This window comes from Lampetra fluviatilis, unplaced genomic scaffold (assembly GCF_964198595.1).
Source record: "Lampetra fluviatilis unplaced genomic scaffold, kcLamFluv1.1 SCAFFOLD_177, whole genome shotgun sequence".
Classification (NCBI taxonomy): Eukaryota; Metazoa; Chordata; class Hyperoartia; order Petromyzontiformes; family Petromyzontidae; genus Lampetra; species Lampetra fluviatilis.
This window is the reverse complement of record NW_027620776.1, coordinates 146,742-162,083: the sequence shown is the minus strand read 5'-3', so window position 1 is coordinate 162,083 and position 15,342 is coordinate 146,742. Positions and strand designations below refer to the sequence as shown.

The following is a 15,342-nucleotide window of genomic DNA, read 5'->3' as shown; positions in this document are numbered from 1 at the left end:
GTACTACATTTCGATTTAAAGCTTCTTTCGTGACTGCAGGGATTCATCTTCTTGGTTCTTTCGGTAAAGTCACGTAGACTTTACCGAAAGAACCAAGAAGACCAACCATTAGTACTACTACTTGTGGAATGCGTAGGAGGTTTGGCGAGGGCTTTAAAGTCATTATGCCCGAACCGGGGAACAGAACACTGCAGCTACATACTATTAACACTTCTTCCCTTTATTAATGCGACCCCTATCCCCTCCCTGTGATGCTGCTAATCCTGCATCATGCACGGACAAAGTAGCACTAATCACATACCTGCATTTCCCATATCCCCTCCCTGTGATGCTGCTAATCCTGCATCATGCACGGGCACAAGTAGCACTAATCACACACCTGCATTTCCCATATCCCCTCCCTGTGATGCTGCTAATCCTGCATCATGCACGGGCATAAGTAGCACTAATCACACACCTGCATTTCCCATGGGTATGCAGGATTCCTCTTGATAGGCAAATTATTTTGTCAAGGCGCCCCCTTTCCCCCCTCCCCCCCTTCCAACCCAGCTTATATATACGCTCCAAGCTCGTGTGCTGTTTCATTCAGACGCTGTCGCCTCGACAGACCTGGTTTCACCTGAGGACGGCTGCTTGCGTTGTGGCCGAAACGTCGTGAGAATTATTTTATTATGTTTTATTTTTATTATTTTATTATGTTTTATTTGTATTATGTTTTATTTTTATTATGTTTTATTTGTATTATGTTTTATTTTTATTATGGTTTATTTTTATTACGTTTTATTTTTATTATTTTGTTATGTTTTATTTTTATTATTTTATTATGTTTTATTTTATTATGTTTTATTTTTATTATGTTTTATTTTTATTATTTCATTATGTTTAATTTTTATTATTTTATTACTTCCCTTCTACGCGACGACTTTACCGAAAGAACCAAGAAGAAGAACTCAACCCCCCCCCGCCCGCACCTCCTGTGAGCAGTGATTGCCCGCCGGTGCTCCCTGCTGGCGCCCGTAGCCGCCGGTGCAGCCGGAGTCGTGGCCCAGCGCTATCACGCTCGACGACGGCGTCTCCTGCTTCACAACCACCACCAGCGGCGCCGTCGCCTGCTGCTGCTGCTGCTTCCCCTCCGCTTGCGCCAACGTCACCACCACCTCCTGCTGCTGCTGCCCGGCATGCGCCAGCTTTGCAGAGGCCGGCGCCGACGCCGAGATGGTGATGACCGAGGTGGGTCCGCCGCTGGCGCCCTGCTGCTGCTGCTGGTGGTGATGGTGGTGGCCGTGATGTGGCGCTGGCTGATGATGCTGCTGGTGATGATGATGGTGCTGCTGCTGCTGGTGGTGGTGGTGATGCTCCGGCTTCTGCAGCGCTATCACGTGGTGATGCGCGTGGTGCTGAGGCGGAGGAGGAGGGCTGGGGTGGTGGTACTGCTGTCCCGGCGCAAGCGAGTGCGCCTTGCCGTAGCCCGGCGAAGCACTCAGCCTCTGCTGCGCCATCGAATCTCCGACAGACTTGCCCATCTTCACGCCGACGCCGACCGGTGCCGAGTTCGGCGGCGCCGCGGCCCCGCCGGCCGGCGCCGCCTGCCCGGCCTCGGCGCCGTCGAGGGAGCTGGCGGGCGGGATCTGGCTGATGGGGGCGCTGACTCGCTGGGGACCCTCCGCCTTGTGCCCCGAGTGGCTGAGCAGCACCACGGTTCCCTCGCTCGTCTTGACGCGCAGACCCGCGCCGGCTCCCGCCAGGCTCACCACGTCGCCGGTGCCGCCGCCAGCTCCTCCTCCGCCGCCGCCGGTGCCCGCCGGCCCCCCCAGGGAGACGCCGCCGATGACGGCGCCGACGGCGCAGTGACGCGCGTCCTCGTACGGCAAGAACGGCATTCCGGTGGGGAACGGGCGAGCGGGGAACGAAGCTTCCTCGCCGGCGCCGCCGCCGGCTTCGCCCGGCGCGACCGCCGTTGCCGCCGCCACCGCCGCCGCCGCCTTGTAGCGCTGCTTGGGCGCCGTCGGCACCGCAGGCTCGGGCGCCGGCTGCTGCTGCTTGTCGTCGGCCGCCGAGGGAGAGGCGGAGGAGGAGGCGCAAGATGAGGAGGAGGAGGAGGAGGAGCGCACCGGCGGGCTGATGACGGAGCGAGGGGACGCGGGCAGCTGGCGCCGCTCGGACGTCACGATGACCGCCGCCGGATCTGCCCCCAGCGCCAGCAGCTGCTGCTGCTGAGGCGGCTTCAGCGGCGGCGCCGGTGCCGGCGCGTACGGCCCACCGGCGCCAAATCCGCGCGCCGACGCCGGAGGAGGAGGGGAGAGAGACGGCGCCGCCGTCACCAGCGGATCCGCGACGCTCGCCGTCGTCACGTAGGTGGGCGCCAGCGTGTGGGCCGGCACGTACTTGGGCTCCATGAGGATCTTGCGCAGCGTGCTGGCGCTCGGGTCCACGTCCGAGGCCTTCGTGTCGGGGGGAGCCGGCGCCTGCTGGTTATGATGATGCTGCTGCTGGTGCTGCTGCTGCTGGTTATGATGCTGATTGTGCTGCTGCTGTTGCTGCTGGTGCTGGTTATGATGATGCTGCTGCTGCTGCTGGTGCAAGGGAACCGGCGATCGGCGCGAGCCGTCGTGTCCCGCCGGCGCCAGGCTTGCGATGGACACCCCGAATCTCGACGGCGGCGGCGTGAGCAGCCCCGACACGATCGACTGCTGCTGCTGCTGGTGCTGCTGCTGGTGCCGCAGGTACGGCTGCTGCTGGCAGCTGGCAAAGTCCGGGGGCAGGGAGAGAGGCGGCGGCTGAGGGAGGTTCGCCAGCGCCGGCAGCGGAGGCACCAGGTGGCCGCCGCCGACAGCGCCGGCGGCGGCCGACGGCTGCATCCTCGCCATCCCGGCAAAGGCGCCGGCGGTGCCGGAGCTGCCGGAGACGCCCGGCGGGGAAGACAGGAGGAAGCGCGGCGCCGGTAGCCGGTGCTTGATCTCCGCTTGCGCCGCGAGTAGCGCGAGAGGCGGGGCAGCCGGAGTCGGCGGCGGCTGCTGTTCGACGTGATTCTTTGCTGCTTGTGCCGCAGCCGGTGCCGTTGCTGCTGCAGCCGGTGCCGTTGCTGCAGCCGCAGACGACACCGCAGCCGGCGCCGCTGGTACCGCCGCCACTGCTCCTGAGACCGGTGCCGCTGGTGCAGCTACCGGCCCTGCCGCTGGTGCCGCTGGTGCCGCCGATGTCACCGACGTCACCGACGTCACCGCCGCCGCCGCCGCCGCCGCGTCGAGAGACGACTCCGACTCGCTGGCGCTGTCCGAAACGTCGCTCTTGCCGAGGGCTCCCGAGCCGGCGCTGAGGCGGCGCCCGCGGCCCCGACCCCGACCCCTCGCCGGTGCCGCCGTTGCAGCCGGTGCCGCCGTTGCCGCTGTCCGTCGTTTCGGGGACCTCATCTCCGCCGTGTCGTCGGCGCCAACCGCCGCCATCGGCGGCGCCGGCTGCTGCTGCGAAGCCGGCGGAGAGGTCGTCTCCGCCGGCGCCGTCGTCGGCGCCGCACCGAGGGGGCGCTCCGAGTCACCGCCGGTGCTGCCGACGGCGGCCACTGCGGTTGCCGTCGTAGCGGCGGCAACGGTGGTGGCGCCGGAGGCGCCGTCCAGGGACGTCTCGTCCGGCATGATCGAGTCGATGGCCGCCGCCAGCTCCGTCTCCACCTTCTCATCGACGGCGCCCAGCACCACCACCGCCACCTCAGCCGCCTCCTCAGCCTCAACCTCCTTATCCGCGTCTTCTTTTGCCGTCACAGCCGGCGCCTCCAGGCTGTGCACGGCGCGCTCCAGCTCCTCCTGCTGCCGCGACAAGCCGGCGCCGCCACCACCCTCGTCGCCCGCCGGCGCCGCCTCCTCCTCGTCGTCATCTTCCCTCTCGGCCGCCTTCTCTCCCGTCTCCTCCTCCTCCTGCTCGTTGTAGCCGCCGCCGGCGCCGGCAGCGGCCGCCTCGCCGGAGTCTTCGCCGTCGCCCGACGGCGCCGCAGCGCCGGCGCCCGTGCCGCTGCTGCGCCGCCGCTTGCGCCCGGCCGCCCTCGCCTGCTGCTGCTGTTGGGCCCGGCTGCTCCGGTGCTCCCTGCCGCTCCGAAACAAGAACGGCTCCTCAGCCGCCGCCGCCGCCGCCGCCTCTCGCGACCGGCTCCTCTGCCGGTTCCTGCGCTCGCGCCCTGCCCTCGGCTGCCCCTCCTCCTCCTGCTCCGCCGCCGGCGCCGGCTCCTCCAGCGCCGTCGGGAGCCGTCGACGGGCCGCCGGTGGCTGCGGCGGCGGAGGAGGATCGCCGTCCTCCCCCCCCTCCTCCTCCTCGTCCTCCTCCTCCTCCTCGTTGCTCTCCAGGCGCTCGCGCTCGGACAGCCGGCGCGAACGCTGCCGGCGCGGCCGCGTTGCCGCCGCCGATTTCCTGCCACCGTCGCCCTTCGGTTCGTCAGCCGGTGCCGGTGCCGCCGGTGCCGCGGGGGAGCTCCAGGGCTGCTGCTCGACGTCCGCTTGCGCCTCCTCAGAGTTCTCCTCCGGCGCCGAGTCCCCCGTCCTCCGGCGCCCGCCCTTAGGAGGGCGTCCTCTCCGCGCCGCTGGCGCCACCACCGCCGCGGCCACTGCCGGCTGCTGCGGCTGTTCGCTGGCGCTGACGTTCCGCTTGCGAGCCGGCCGGGCGCTACTGCTGCTGCTGCTGTCCACAGCTGCAGCTGCTGCTGGCACCAGCTGCTGCTGCTGCTGCTGCTGCGTCTCCTCGATCCGCACCGTCGCGTACACCGACTTCACGTTGCGCCGTCGCACTCGGCCCGTCTCGCCTGCCGGCGCCGCAGCTGCTACGGCGCCGGCTTCACCGGGCTCGTTGTCGGCGCCCGACGCGCGCCTAGCCAGCGCCGCCGGCTTCCCCGGCGACTTCTCCACGGCGCCGGCGCTCTTGGCCGCGTGCCGGGCACCGCGCGTGGTGGTGGTGGCCGTCACCGCCTCGGCCTCTTCCCGCTCTGCCGGCGCCGGTTTGGCGGCGGAGGCGGCTCGCCTGGGAGACAGCGCGCGCCGGCTCTTGTCGGCGGTGGTGCCGATCCGCTCGCTCTTCCTCGTGCTGGTCGCCGTCGCCGCGACCGCCGAAGCCGCCGGCGCCGCGTCTTCGGCGGCGGTTACCGTTGCCGCCGGTACCAGCGGCGGCACCGGCATCGCCGCCGCCGCGGTTTGCTGCACGCCGGACGAGCGGGCCCTCTTCGCTTTCGGCGCCGGCGAATGCTGCGGCTGCCGGCGCTTCTCTGATGGCGGCGGCGCCGAAGCCGCACCGCCGACGTCAGTCTCCGCTTGCGCCGCCTCGGTCGCTGCCGCCGCCGCCGCCGGCTTCGCCGACTTTGCCGCCGCCGGCTCCTCCGGCTCGTCCGCGGGCGCCGGCGGCGGCGACGACGACGACGACGGCCGTCTGGTGATGGTCTCGTCCGAGCCGACGTGAATGCCGTTCGAAGCGCCGCTCGCTGCTACCGCTGCTTCTGCCACTGCTTCCTGTGCCGCAGCAGCCGGTGCCGCAGCCGGTGCCGCAGCCGCCGGTGCCGCCGCCACCCGCTGTTTCCCACTCCTCTTGGCAGAGCCCTGCCGCCCGCCCCGCTGGTCGCAAGGGACAGGCGCCGTCTCGCGCTCGCCCCTCGTTGAGTCGGCGCCGTCTCGCGCTGCTACTGCCGCCGCCGCCGGCGCTGCTGCCGGCGCTGCTGGTGGAGCAGCAGCAGCAGGAGCAGCAGCTGGAGCCGGGACCGGCTTCACGTCCCGGCCGCACTCGGGTGGCGCTGGCGTCTCCTCTCTTCGCCGTTGGTCGCTCGGATGGTTCCGGTCGGGCGCCAGCTGCTGCTGCTGCTGATTGTGTTGCTGATTTTGCTGCTGCTGCTGATTGTGTTGCTGCTGCTGATGATTCTGCTGATTCTGTTGCTGCTGTTGCTGATTCTGCTGCTGATTCTGATGATTCTGTTGCTGCTGTTGCTGATTCTGCTGCTGATTCTGATGATTCTGTTGCTGCTGTTGCTGATTCTGCTGCTGATTCTGATGATTCTTATGCTGCACTTTTGACAGAATCTCTGTCGAAGTCTTAGTCGAAACTGCTGCTGCCGCCGCTGCTATTGTAGCCTCCTGCTGCTGCTGCTTCTGCTGATCCTGCTGCTGCTGCTGTTCCTGCTGCTGTTGTTGCTTATGCTGATCCTGCTGATTATGCTGCTCCTGCTGCTTGTGTTGTTCCTGCTGCTGCTGCTTGTGTTGTTCCTGCTGCTGCTGCTGCTGCTTATGATGTTCCTGCTGCTTGTGTTGTTCCTGCTGCTGCTGCTTGTGTTGTTCCTGCTGCTGCTGCTGCTGCTGCTTATGATGTTCCTGCTGCTTGTGTTGTTCCTGCTGCTGCTGCTTGTGTTGTTCCTGCTGCTGCTGCTGCTGCTGCTTATGATGTTCCTGCTGCTTGTGTTGTTCCTGCTGCTGCTGCTTATGATGCTCCTGCTGCTGCTTTTGCTGATCCTGTTGCTGCTTATGCTGCTCCTGCTGCTGCTGCTTGTGTTGCTGCTGCTGCTTCTGCTGCTCCTGTTGCTTCTGCTGCTCCTGTTGCTGCTGCTGCTGCTCCTGTTGCTGCTGCTGCTGCTGCTTATGATGCTCCTGCTGCTGCTGCTTGTGCTGATCCTGCTGCTTGTGTTGCTCCTGGTGCTGCTGCTGCTGCTGCTTATGCTGATCCTGCTGCTGCTGCTGCTGCTTATGCTGTTCCTCCTGCTGCTTATGCTGATCCTGCTGCTGCTGCTGCTGTTGCTTGTGCTGTTCCTCCTGCTGCTTTTGCTGCTCCTGCTGCTGCTGCTTTTGCTGCTGCTGCTGCTGCTGCTCCCTGCTTCTCTGCTGCTGCTGTTGCCTCGTGAGTTCGACATAACGACTGTGGAACAGCCCAACGTTGGGTTCGAGGTCGGTGTCGCTGATGCCGCTGCTGCTGCTGATGATGCCGCTGCTGCTGCTGCTGATGATGCTGCTGCAGATGCTGCTGCTGCTGGCGCTCTATCGGCAACAGGGGAGGTGGGGAGGGGGGAGAAAGGCAGCGTGGTGATGACTCACACAGACTCACCACACAGAGACCCACAGACTCACCACACAGAGACCCACAGACTCACCACACAGAGACCCACAGACTCACCACACAGAGACCCACAGACTCACCACACAGAGACCCACAGACTCACCACACAGAGACCCACAGACTCACCACACAGAGACCCACAGACTCACCACACAGAGACCCACAGACTCACCACACAGACACCCACAGACTCACCACAGACACCCACAGACTCACCACACAGAGACCCACAGACTCACCACACAGAGACCCACAGACTCACCACACAGAGACCCACAGACTCACCACACAGAGACCCACAGACTCACCACACAGACACCCACAGACTCACCACAGACACCCACAGACTCACCACACAGAGACCCCACAGACTCACCACACAGACACCCACAGACTCACCACACAGACACCCACAGACTCACCACAGACACCCACAGACTCACCACACAGAGACCCACAGACTCACCACACAGACACCCACAGACTCACCACACAGAGACCCACACAGACACCCACAGAGACGCAGACACCCACCTGCGCCGCTGCGTGAAGTCTCCTGCCGCCGCCGCCGGCGCCGCCCGTCGAGTCCGGCGTCGGCGCGGCCGCTGATCCACCGCCGGCACCGCCGCCACTCTCCTCACCGCTCTCCCTCCGCTCCAGGTGCTCGAGTCTCTTCGAGTCCTGCTCGAAGATGGAGCTGTGCAGGAAGCGTGACGCGAAGAGGTGGCGGCACGTCGCTCCGGCACCGGTGCTGCCGCCGGCGCTGCCGCCGCCACCGCCACCGCCGGCGGCCGCCCCCTTCTCATCGCCGGGGTCAGCCGGCGCCGCGGTTGCCGTTGCCGACGACAACGAGGACGACGAGGAGGGAGCCGAGAACGACGCCGACGAGGATGACGCCGTCAGCGACGATGTCGGAGGTGGAGCCGATGATGAGGAGAATGGGGTGGAGGTGGAGGAGGTGGTGGACGAGGGTGGAGGAGAGGAGGAGGAGGGGTCTAGACGGTGGACGTCGGTGGAGACCTCCATGCGCTTCTTTTTCTTCTGGTACCTGGCGGGGCGTGGTGGGGGAGAGGGTGGGGAAGGGTGAGTGGGTGAGTGAGTGGGTGGGTGAGTGGGTGGGTGGGTGAGTGGGTGGGTGGGTGGGTGGGTGAGTGGGTGGGTGGGTTGGTGGGTGAGTGGGTGGGTGAGTGGGTGGGTGGGTGGGTGAGTGGGTGGGTGAGTGGGTGGGTGAGTTGGTGGGTGGGTGAGTGGGTGGGTGAGTTGGTGGGTGGGTGGTTGGGTGAGTGGGTGGGTGGGTGAGTGGGTGGGTGAGTGGGTGGGTGGGTGAGTGGGTGAGTGGGTGGGTGGGTGGTTGGGTGAGTGGGTGGGTGAGTGGGTGGGTGAGTGGGTGGGTGAGTTGGTGGGTGGGGAAGGGTGAGTGGGTGAGTGGGTGGATGGGTGAGTGGGTGGGTGGGTGGTTGGGTGAGTGGGTGGGTGAGTGGGTGGGTGGGTGAGTTGGTGGGTGGGTGGTTGGGTGAGTGGGTGGGTGAGTGGGTGGGTGAGTTGGTGGGTGGGTGGGTGAGTGGGAGGGTGGGTGAGTGGGTGGGTGGGTAAGTGGGTGGGTGGGTGAGTGGGAGGGTGGGTGGGTGGGGGAGAGGGTGGGTGAGTGGGTGGGTGGGTGAGTGGGAGGGTGGGTGGGTGAGTGGGTGGGTGGGTGGGTGGGTGAGTGGGTGGGTGGGTGAGTGAGTGGGTGGGTGGGTGAGTGGGTGGGTGGGTGAGTGGGTGGGTGGGTGGGGGAGAGGGTGGGTGAGTGGGTGGTTGGGTGAGTGGGTGGGTGAGTGGGTGGGTGAGCGAGTGGGAGGGTGGGTGAGTGTGTGGGTGAGTGGGTGGGTGAGTGGGTGGGTGAGTGAGTGGGTGGGTGGGTGAGTGGGAGGGTGGGTGGGTGAGTGGGTGGGTGAGTGGGTGGGTGGGTGAGTGGGTGGGTGAGTGGGTGAGTGGGTGAGTGGGTAGGTGGGTGGTTGAGTGGGTGGGTGGGAAGGAGGGAGGGTGAGTGGGTGGGTGGGTGGGTGAGTGGGTGGGTAGGTGGGTGGGTGGGTGGGTGGGTAGGTGGGTGGGTGGGTGGGAGGGAGAGTGGGTGAGTGGGTAGGTGGGTGGTTGAGTGGGTGGGTGGGAAGGAGGGAGGGTGAGTGGGTGGGTGGGTGAGTGGGTGGGTAGGTGGGTGGGTGGGTGGGTAGGTGGGTGGGTGGGTGGGAGGGAGGGTGGGTGAGTGGGTGGGTGGGTGGGTGGGTGAGTGAGTGGGTAGGTGGGTGGAGTGGGTGAGCGGGTGAGTGGGTGGGTAGGTGGGTGGATGGGTGAGTGGGTGGGTGGGTGAGTGGGTGGGTGAGTGGGTGGGTGAGCGAGTGGGTAGGTGGGTGGGTGGGCGAGTGGGAGGGTGGGTGGGTGGGTGGGTGAGTTGGTGGGTGAGTGGGTGGGTGAGAGGGTGGGTGAGTTGGTGGGTGAGTGGGTGGGTGAGAGGGTGGGTGAGTGGGTGGGTGGGTGAGTGGGTGGGTGAGTGGGTGAGTGAGTGGGTGGGTGGGTGAGTGGGTGAGTGGGTGGGTGGTTGGGTGAGTGGGTGGGTGGGTGGGTGGAGTGGGTGAGTTGGTGGGTGAGTGGGTGGGTGAGAGGGTGGGTGAGTTGGTGGGTGAGTGGGTGGGTGAGAGGGTGGGTGAGTGGGTGGGTGGGTGAGTGGGTGTAGTGGGTGAGTGAGTGGCTGAGTGAGTGACTGAGTGAGTGAGTGGCTGAGTGAGTGGTTGAGTGAGTGGCTGAGTGAGTAGCTGAGTAAATGAGTGGTAGCTGAGTGAGTGGCTGACTGAGTGAGTGGCTGAGTGAGTGGCTGAGTGAGTGAGTGGCTGAGTGAGTGGTTGAGTGAGTGAGTGGCTGAGTGAGTGGTTGAGTGAGTGGTTGAGTGAGTGGCTGAGTGAGTGGCTGAGTGAGTGGCTGAGTGAGTGAGTGGCTGAGTGAATGGCTGAGTGAATGAGTGGTGGCTGAGTGAGTGAGTGGCTGAGTGAGTGGCTGAGTGAGTGAGTGGTGGGCTGAGTGAGTGGTTGAGTGAGTGAGTGGCTGAGTGAGTGGCTGAGTGAGTGAGTGGCTGAGTGAATGGCTGAGTGAATGAGTGGTGAGTGAGTGAGTGGCTGAGTGAGTGACTGAGTGAGTGAGTGGCTGAGTGAGTGAGTGGCTGAGTGAGTGACTGAGTGAGTGAGTGGCTGAGTGAGTGAGTGGCTGAGTGAGTGGCTGAGTGAGTGGCTGAGTGAGTGAGTGGCTGAGTGAGTGACTGAGTGAGTGGCTGAGTGAGTGGCTGAGTGAGTGGCTGAGTGAGTGGCTGAGTAAATGACCGAGCGAGTAGCCATCTCTCTCACCACAGCGGCGTCGGCCTGCTCTCCGCTCCAGCCCCGACACCACCGCCAACACCGCCACCGCCACCACCACCGCCACCGCCGGCAATCTGCGCGCCGCCGCCGGCACCCGCCCTTCCGCCGGCGCCGAACCGCCCGAAGGGCGACCCGGGGAAGTCGAGGAAGGGCCAGTGCTCCTCCCGCTTGCTCGACAGCGACTTGGCTCGCTCCAGCAGCGCCTTCGTGTCGGCGCTCACCGCCGCCGTCGCCGCCGCCGCCGTAGCCGCCGCAGCGCCGGCCGGCGACGGCGGTTGGAGCGCCGACGAGGGGGAGGTCACCGACGCCGCCGGCGACGGGGGGAGACCGGCCGCCCTCTCCTTGTGCGGCAGAGACCTGGTGGCGCCCACGACGGCGACCTGTGGCGCCGTCAACGTCGAAGATGACGACGAGGGGACGGCCGGTGCCGCCGGTGCCGCCGGTGCCACCGCGCCGGCGCCCCGGGCCAACTTTGCCGGCGCCGCCGCCGCCGCCGCCTCCTCGTCAGAATCGACTTCTCCCGGCTCCAGCTCCCGCGCCGGGCGCCGTCGGATCCCCTCGCGCTTCACGGCGCAGCTGTGGAACGCCGGTGCCGACGCCGCCGCCGCCGGCTCTGCCGTGTCGGCGCTCCGGCCGCTGCCGGACGGCCTCCTCGCCGCCTCTCCCGTCTCCGCGGCCGCCGTGCGCCCGTCGGGTTCCCACGGCGACAGCGGCGAGTGCCGTCCAGCTGGCGCCGGCTTCCCCGTCTCCGCGCCGTCTTCGCCGACGGCGCCGGCACCAGCACCGGCGGCTGCACCGTCCGGCGCGACCGCCGGTCGCTCCCCTTCCGAAGCCGGGGGCGGGCGGTAGTTGCGCTCGAGGCGTCGGCGTTTGGCGGGCGGCGAGCGGTCGGGGGCGGCCCGCCGCCGACGGCAACGCCGACGGTGACGCCGGCGTCAGCGGCTGCTGCTGCTGCCCGTCGAGCGCCACCGCCGCCGCTTCCTGCTGCTGCTGCTGCAGCTCCTGCTGCAGGCGCCGCGACTTCTCCATCTGCTTGCGGAAGCCCTGCGAGTGGTCGATGTCGATGCGGTCGCCGGGCACCTTGCGCGGCGAGAGATCCTGCTGCTGCTGCTGTTCCTGCTGCTGCTGGTGCTGCTCCTGCTGCTGCTGGTGCTGCTCCTGCTGCTGCTCGACGGCCGGCGCCGGTTCGGCAGCGGGCGGAGCTTGCGCCCGCGCCGCCTGCGTCTCCGGCTGACGGTGGTGGTGACGGTGGTGGTGGTGCAGGTGATGGTGGTGGTGATGGTGCCCGGCCGACGCCGGTGACTTTGTCTCGCCGCCGACGCCGGTTCTCTTCGCCGGCGGCTGCCCGGCGCCGTCGGTGCCGTTGGGCGCCGGCGACAGGGAGGACGAGGAGGACGCGGACGACGACGAGGAAGAGGAGACGGCGCTGGCGGCGTTGGCGCCCCCCGCCGCCGCCGCCAGCGCCGCCTTCTCCCCCCGCGATCGCCGGTGCTCCGACCGAGACTCTTTCCTGCTTTCCACCGGAGCAGCCGGCGCCGCCTCTTCGGCCGCCGCCGGCGCCGCCGCCGCGGTCTCCAGCAAGCGCCGGCGGCCGTCGGACTGCGCCTCTTCCGCCGTTGCCGGGACCGCCGAGGACGACACGGGGGCGGCCGGCACTTTCTTCTGCTGCGATTCGGCGAAGCGGCGCTTGCGGGCCTCCAGCTTCTCCCGTTCCGCGTCGTCTTGCGGCGCCGGCTGCTGCTGCTGCTGCAGCTGCGGCGCCATCGACGGTTCCGCCGCTTCTGTCGGCAACTGCTGCTGCTGCTGCTGCTGGTGGTGCTGGTGCTTCTCTCTCCTGTGGCGACTCCTCCCCCCCCGCTCCCTCTCCTCTGCCGGCGCCGTCCTCTCGCGATGAGACTCGCCCCACGCCGCCGCCGGCGCAACCGGCACCGGCGCCGGCGCCGCCGCGTCGTGGCCGCGCTTGCCGCGCTCGCCGACCCGCGTCACCGCCGACTCCAGACGGCGCTCGCCGCCGCCCGAGCTCTTGCTCCTCGGCGGCGCCGGCGCCGCCTCGAGCCGGTCGTCCGTCACGCCGGCGGCGGCCGGCTGAGGGCCGGGCGAGTCCCTGCCGCCCCTGTGCGGCGCCGTCGTCCTCGCCAGCGTTTTCTCCGGCGGCGGCAGCAACGCCGGCGCCGCCGCCTTGTCCGCCGCCGCCAACGCCGCGGCCGCCTTGTCCTTGCCGAAGCGGTCGGACGAGGACGAGGTGGTCGACTTGTCGCTGCCGGCGCGGCGCTCGCGCCGGGACGACTTCTCCTTGCGCGACCGTTGCTCCCTCCCGGCGCCGTCCGTCTTGTACGACGGCGCCACAACCGCCACAACCGCCGCCTTGCCCCACTCCCCGCCACCGCCTTTGTCCCTCTTGACGTCGGCCCGCCCGCGCTCGTAATGGGCCGCAGCCGGCGCCTTGCCGTAGCAGCCGGCGCGCGCCGCCGGCGCGTCCGCCTCGCCGCTCCCGGCCGACAGCCCCGCCGAGGAACTCCGCGCACGCCGGGCCCTCGCCCCGGGGCTGTAGTCCTTCTGCGGCGCCAGCTGCACCTGCGACTGGATGGGCGGCGGGGGGGGGGGGCCCCGCGGCCGCGGCGCCGCAGCCCGCCTGCTGGTGCTGCTGGCGCCCGCGCTCCACCGCCGCGGCCGCCGCCGCCGCCGACGACTCGTAGAGCTCTCGCTCGCGCTCCTGCTTGCGCCGGAACGAGTACTCGCGGATGTCCTGCTCGTAGGGGTCGCGGTAGCCGCGGTAGTCTCGGTGGGGCGCCGGCTGCTGCTGCTGCGACGGAGAAGGCGCCGGCGGGTGGGACATCGGCGGGGGTGGCGGCGGCGGTGGCGGCGGCGGGGGGCGGCGGATCGTCGTAGTAGCGCGGGTCGTAGAAGTCGTGGTGGTGATGGTGCTGCTGCTGCTGGTGCTGCTGGTGGTGCTGCTGGTGGTGCTGGTTGTGGTGGTGCTGGTGGTGGTGCTGCTGCTGCTGCTGCTGCTGGTTGTGGTGGTGCTGGTTGTGGTGGTGCTGGTTGTGGTAGGGCTCCCAGTCCGAGTAGTAATCGCCGCCGCCGCCGCTGCTGCCGCGCCGGCCGTGGTATTCTCTCCGCGAGTCTTCGTGGAAACCGGCGCCGCCGCCGCCGCCACCACCACCGGAGCCTCCACCGGAGCCGCCACCGCCGGAGCCTCCACCGGAGCCGCCGCCGTTGCCGCCGTTGCCACCGCCGCCGGCCGGCGCGCCGCGAAGGGCCTCGTAGTACGAGCGCTCGGCCACGTACTCGTGGTACGAGATGCGACGCTCGTCACGGCTGGACACGGGCGCCAGCGGAGGTGGGGGAGGTGGGGGGGGAGAGGTGCGGTGAGCGGGGGGGACGGGGGGGGTGACGATGGTGGGTGACGATGGTGGTGACGACGATGATGATGGTGATGACGATGATGATGACGACGGTGATGACGACGATGATGACGATGGTGATGACGATGGTGATGACGACGGTGATGACGACGATGATGACGATGGTGATGACGATGGTGATGACGGATGGTGATGACGACGGTGGTGATGACGACGATGGTGACGACGATGATGGTGATGATGACGACGGTGATGACGACGATGGCGATGTCGACGGTGATGACGATGATGGTAGCGGCGGTGGCTGTGGCGGTTGTAGTGATGATAGTGGTGGTGGTGGTTGTAGTGATGATAGTAGTGGTGGTGGTTGTAGCGATGATAGTAGTGGTGGTGGTTGTAGCGATGATAGTAGTGGTGGTGGTTGTAGCGATGATAGTAGTGGTGGTGGTTGTAGCGATGATAGTAGTGGTGGTGGTTGTAGTGATGATGGTAGTGGTGGTGGTTGTAGTGATGATAGTAGTGGTGGTGGTTGTAGTGATGATAGTGGTGGTGGTGGTTGTAGTGATGATAGTAGTGGTGGTGGTTGTAGTGATGATGGTAGTGGTGGTGGTTGTAGTGATGATAGTAGTGGTGGTGGTTGTAGTGATGATAGTAGTGGTGGTGGTTGTAGCGATGATAGTAGTGGTGGTGGTTGTAGCGATGATAGTAGTGGTGGTGGTTGTAGCGATGATAGTAGTGGTGGTGGTTGTAGCGATGATAGTAGTGGTGGTGGTTGTAGTGATGATAGTAGTGGTGGTGGTTGTAGTGATGATAGTAGTGGTGGTTGTAGTGATGATGGTAGTAGTGGTGGTTGTAGTGATGATAGTAGTGGTGGTGGTTGTAGTGATGATAGTAGTGGTGGTGGTTGTAGCGATGATAGTAGTGGTGGTGGTTGTAGCGATGATAGTAGTGGTGGTGGTTGTAGCGATGATAGTAGTGGTGGTGGTTGTAGCGATGATAGTAGTGGTGGTGGTTGTAGTGATGATAGTAGTGGTGGTGGTTGTAGTGATGATAGTAGTGGTGGTGGTTGTAGTGATGATAGTAGTGGTGGTGGTTGTAGTGATGATGGTAGTGGTGGTGGTTGTAGCGATGATAGTAGTGGTGGTGGTTGTAGTGATGATAGTAGTGGTGGTGGTTGTAGCGATGATAGTAGTGGTGGTGGTTGTAGCGATGATAGTAGTGGTGGTGGTTGTAGTGATGATGGTAGTGGTGGTGGTTGTAGTGATGATAGTAGTGGTGGTGGTTGTAGTGATGATAGTAGTGGTGGTGGTTGTAGTGATGATAGTAGTGGTGGTGGTTGTAGTGATGATGGTAGTGGTGGTGGTTGTAGTGATGATGGTAGTGGTGGTGGTTGTAGTGATGATGATAGTAGTGGTGGTTGTAGTGATGATAGTAGTGGTGGTGGTTGTAGTGACGATGGTAGTGGTGGTGGTTGTAGCGGCGGTCATCATGGTTCCGGTGGTAGGTTTGGAGTGATGGTGGTG

The 15,342-nt window shown here is 65.9% G+C and overlaps 1 protein-coding gene across 1 annotated transcript in view; it reads right to left on the bottom strand.

The window, feature by feature from the left end:
• SPEN (spen family transcriptional repressor) overlaps nt 1–15,342 on the bottom strand; it is an 89,429-nt gene that overhangs the window by 15,160 nt on the left and 58,927 nt on the right. The window contains exons 11-17 of the mRNA XM_078884878.1: nt 13,595–13,772; nt 13,087–13,257; nt 12,327–13,034; nt 11,768–12,206; nt 10,443–11,277; nt 7,603–8,116; nt 972–6,989 (exon numbers count right to left, since the gene is read on the bottom strand). Of these exons, the coding sequence (XP_078741004.1) occupies nt 972–6,989; nt 7,603–8,116; nt 10,443–11,277; nt 11,768–12,206; nt 12,327–13,034; nt 13,087–13,257; nt 13,595–13,772 (8,863 nt within the window). The remainder of the gene's footprint in view (nt 1–971; nt 6,990–7,602; nt 8,117–10,442; nt 11,278–11,767; nt 12,207–12,326; nt 13,035–13,086; nt 13,258–13,594; nt 13,773–15,342) is intronic.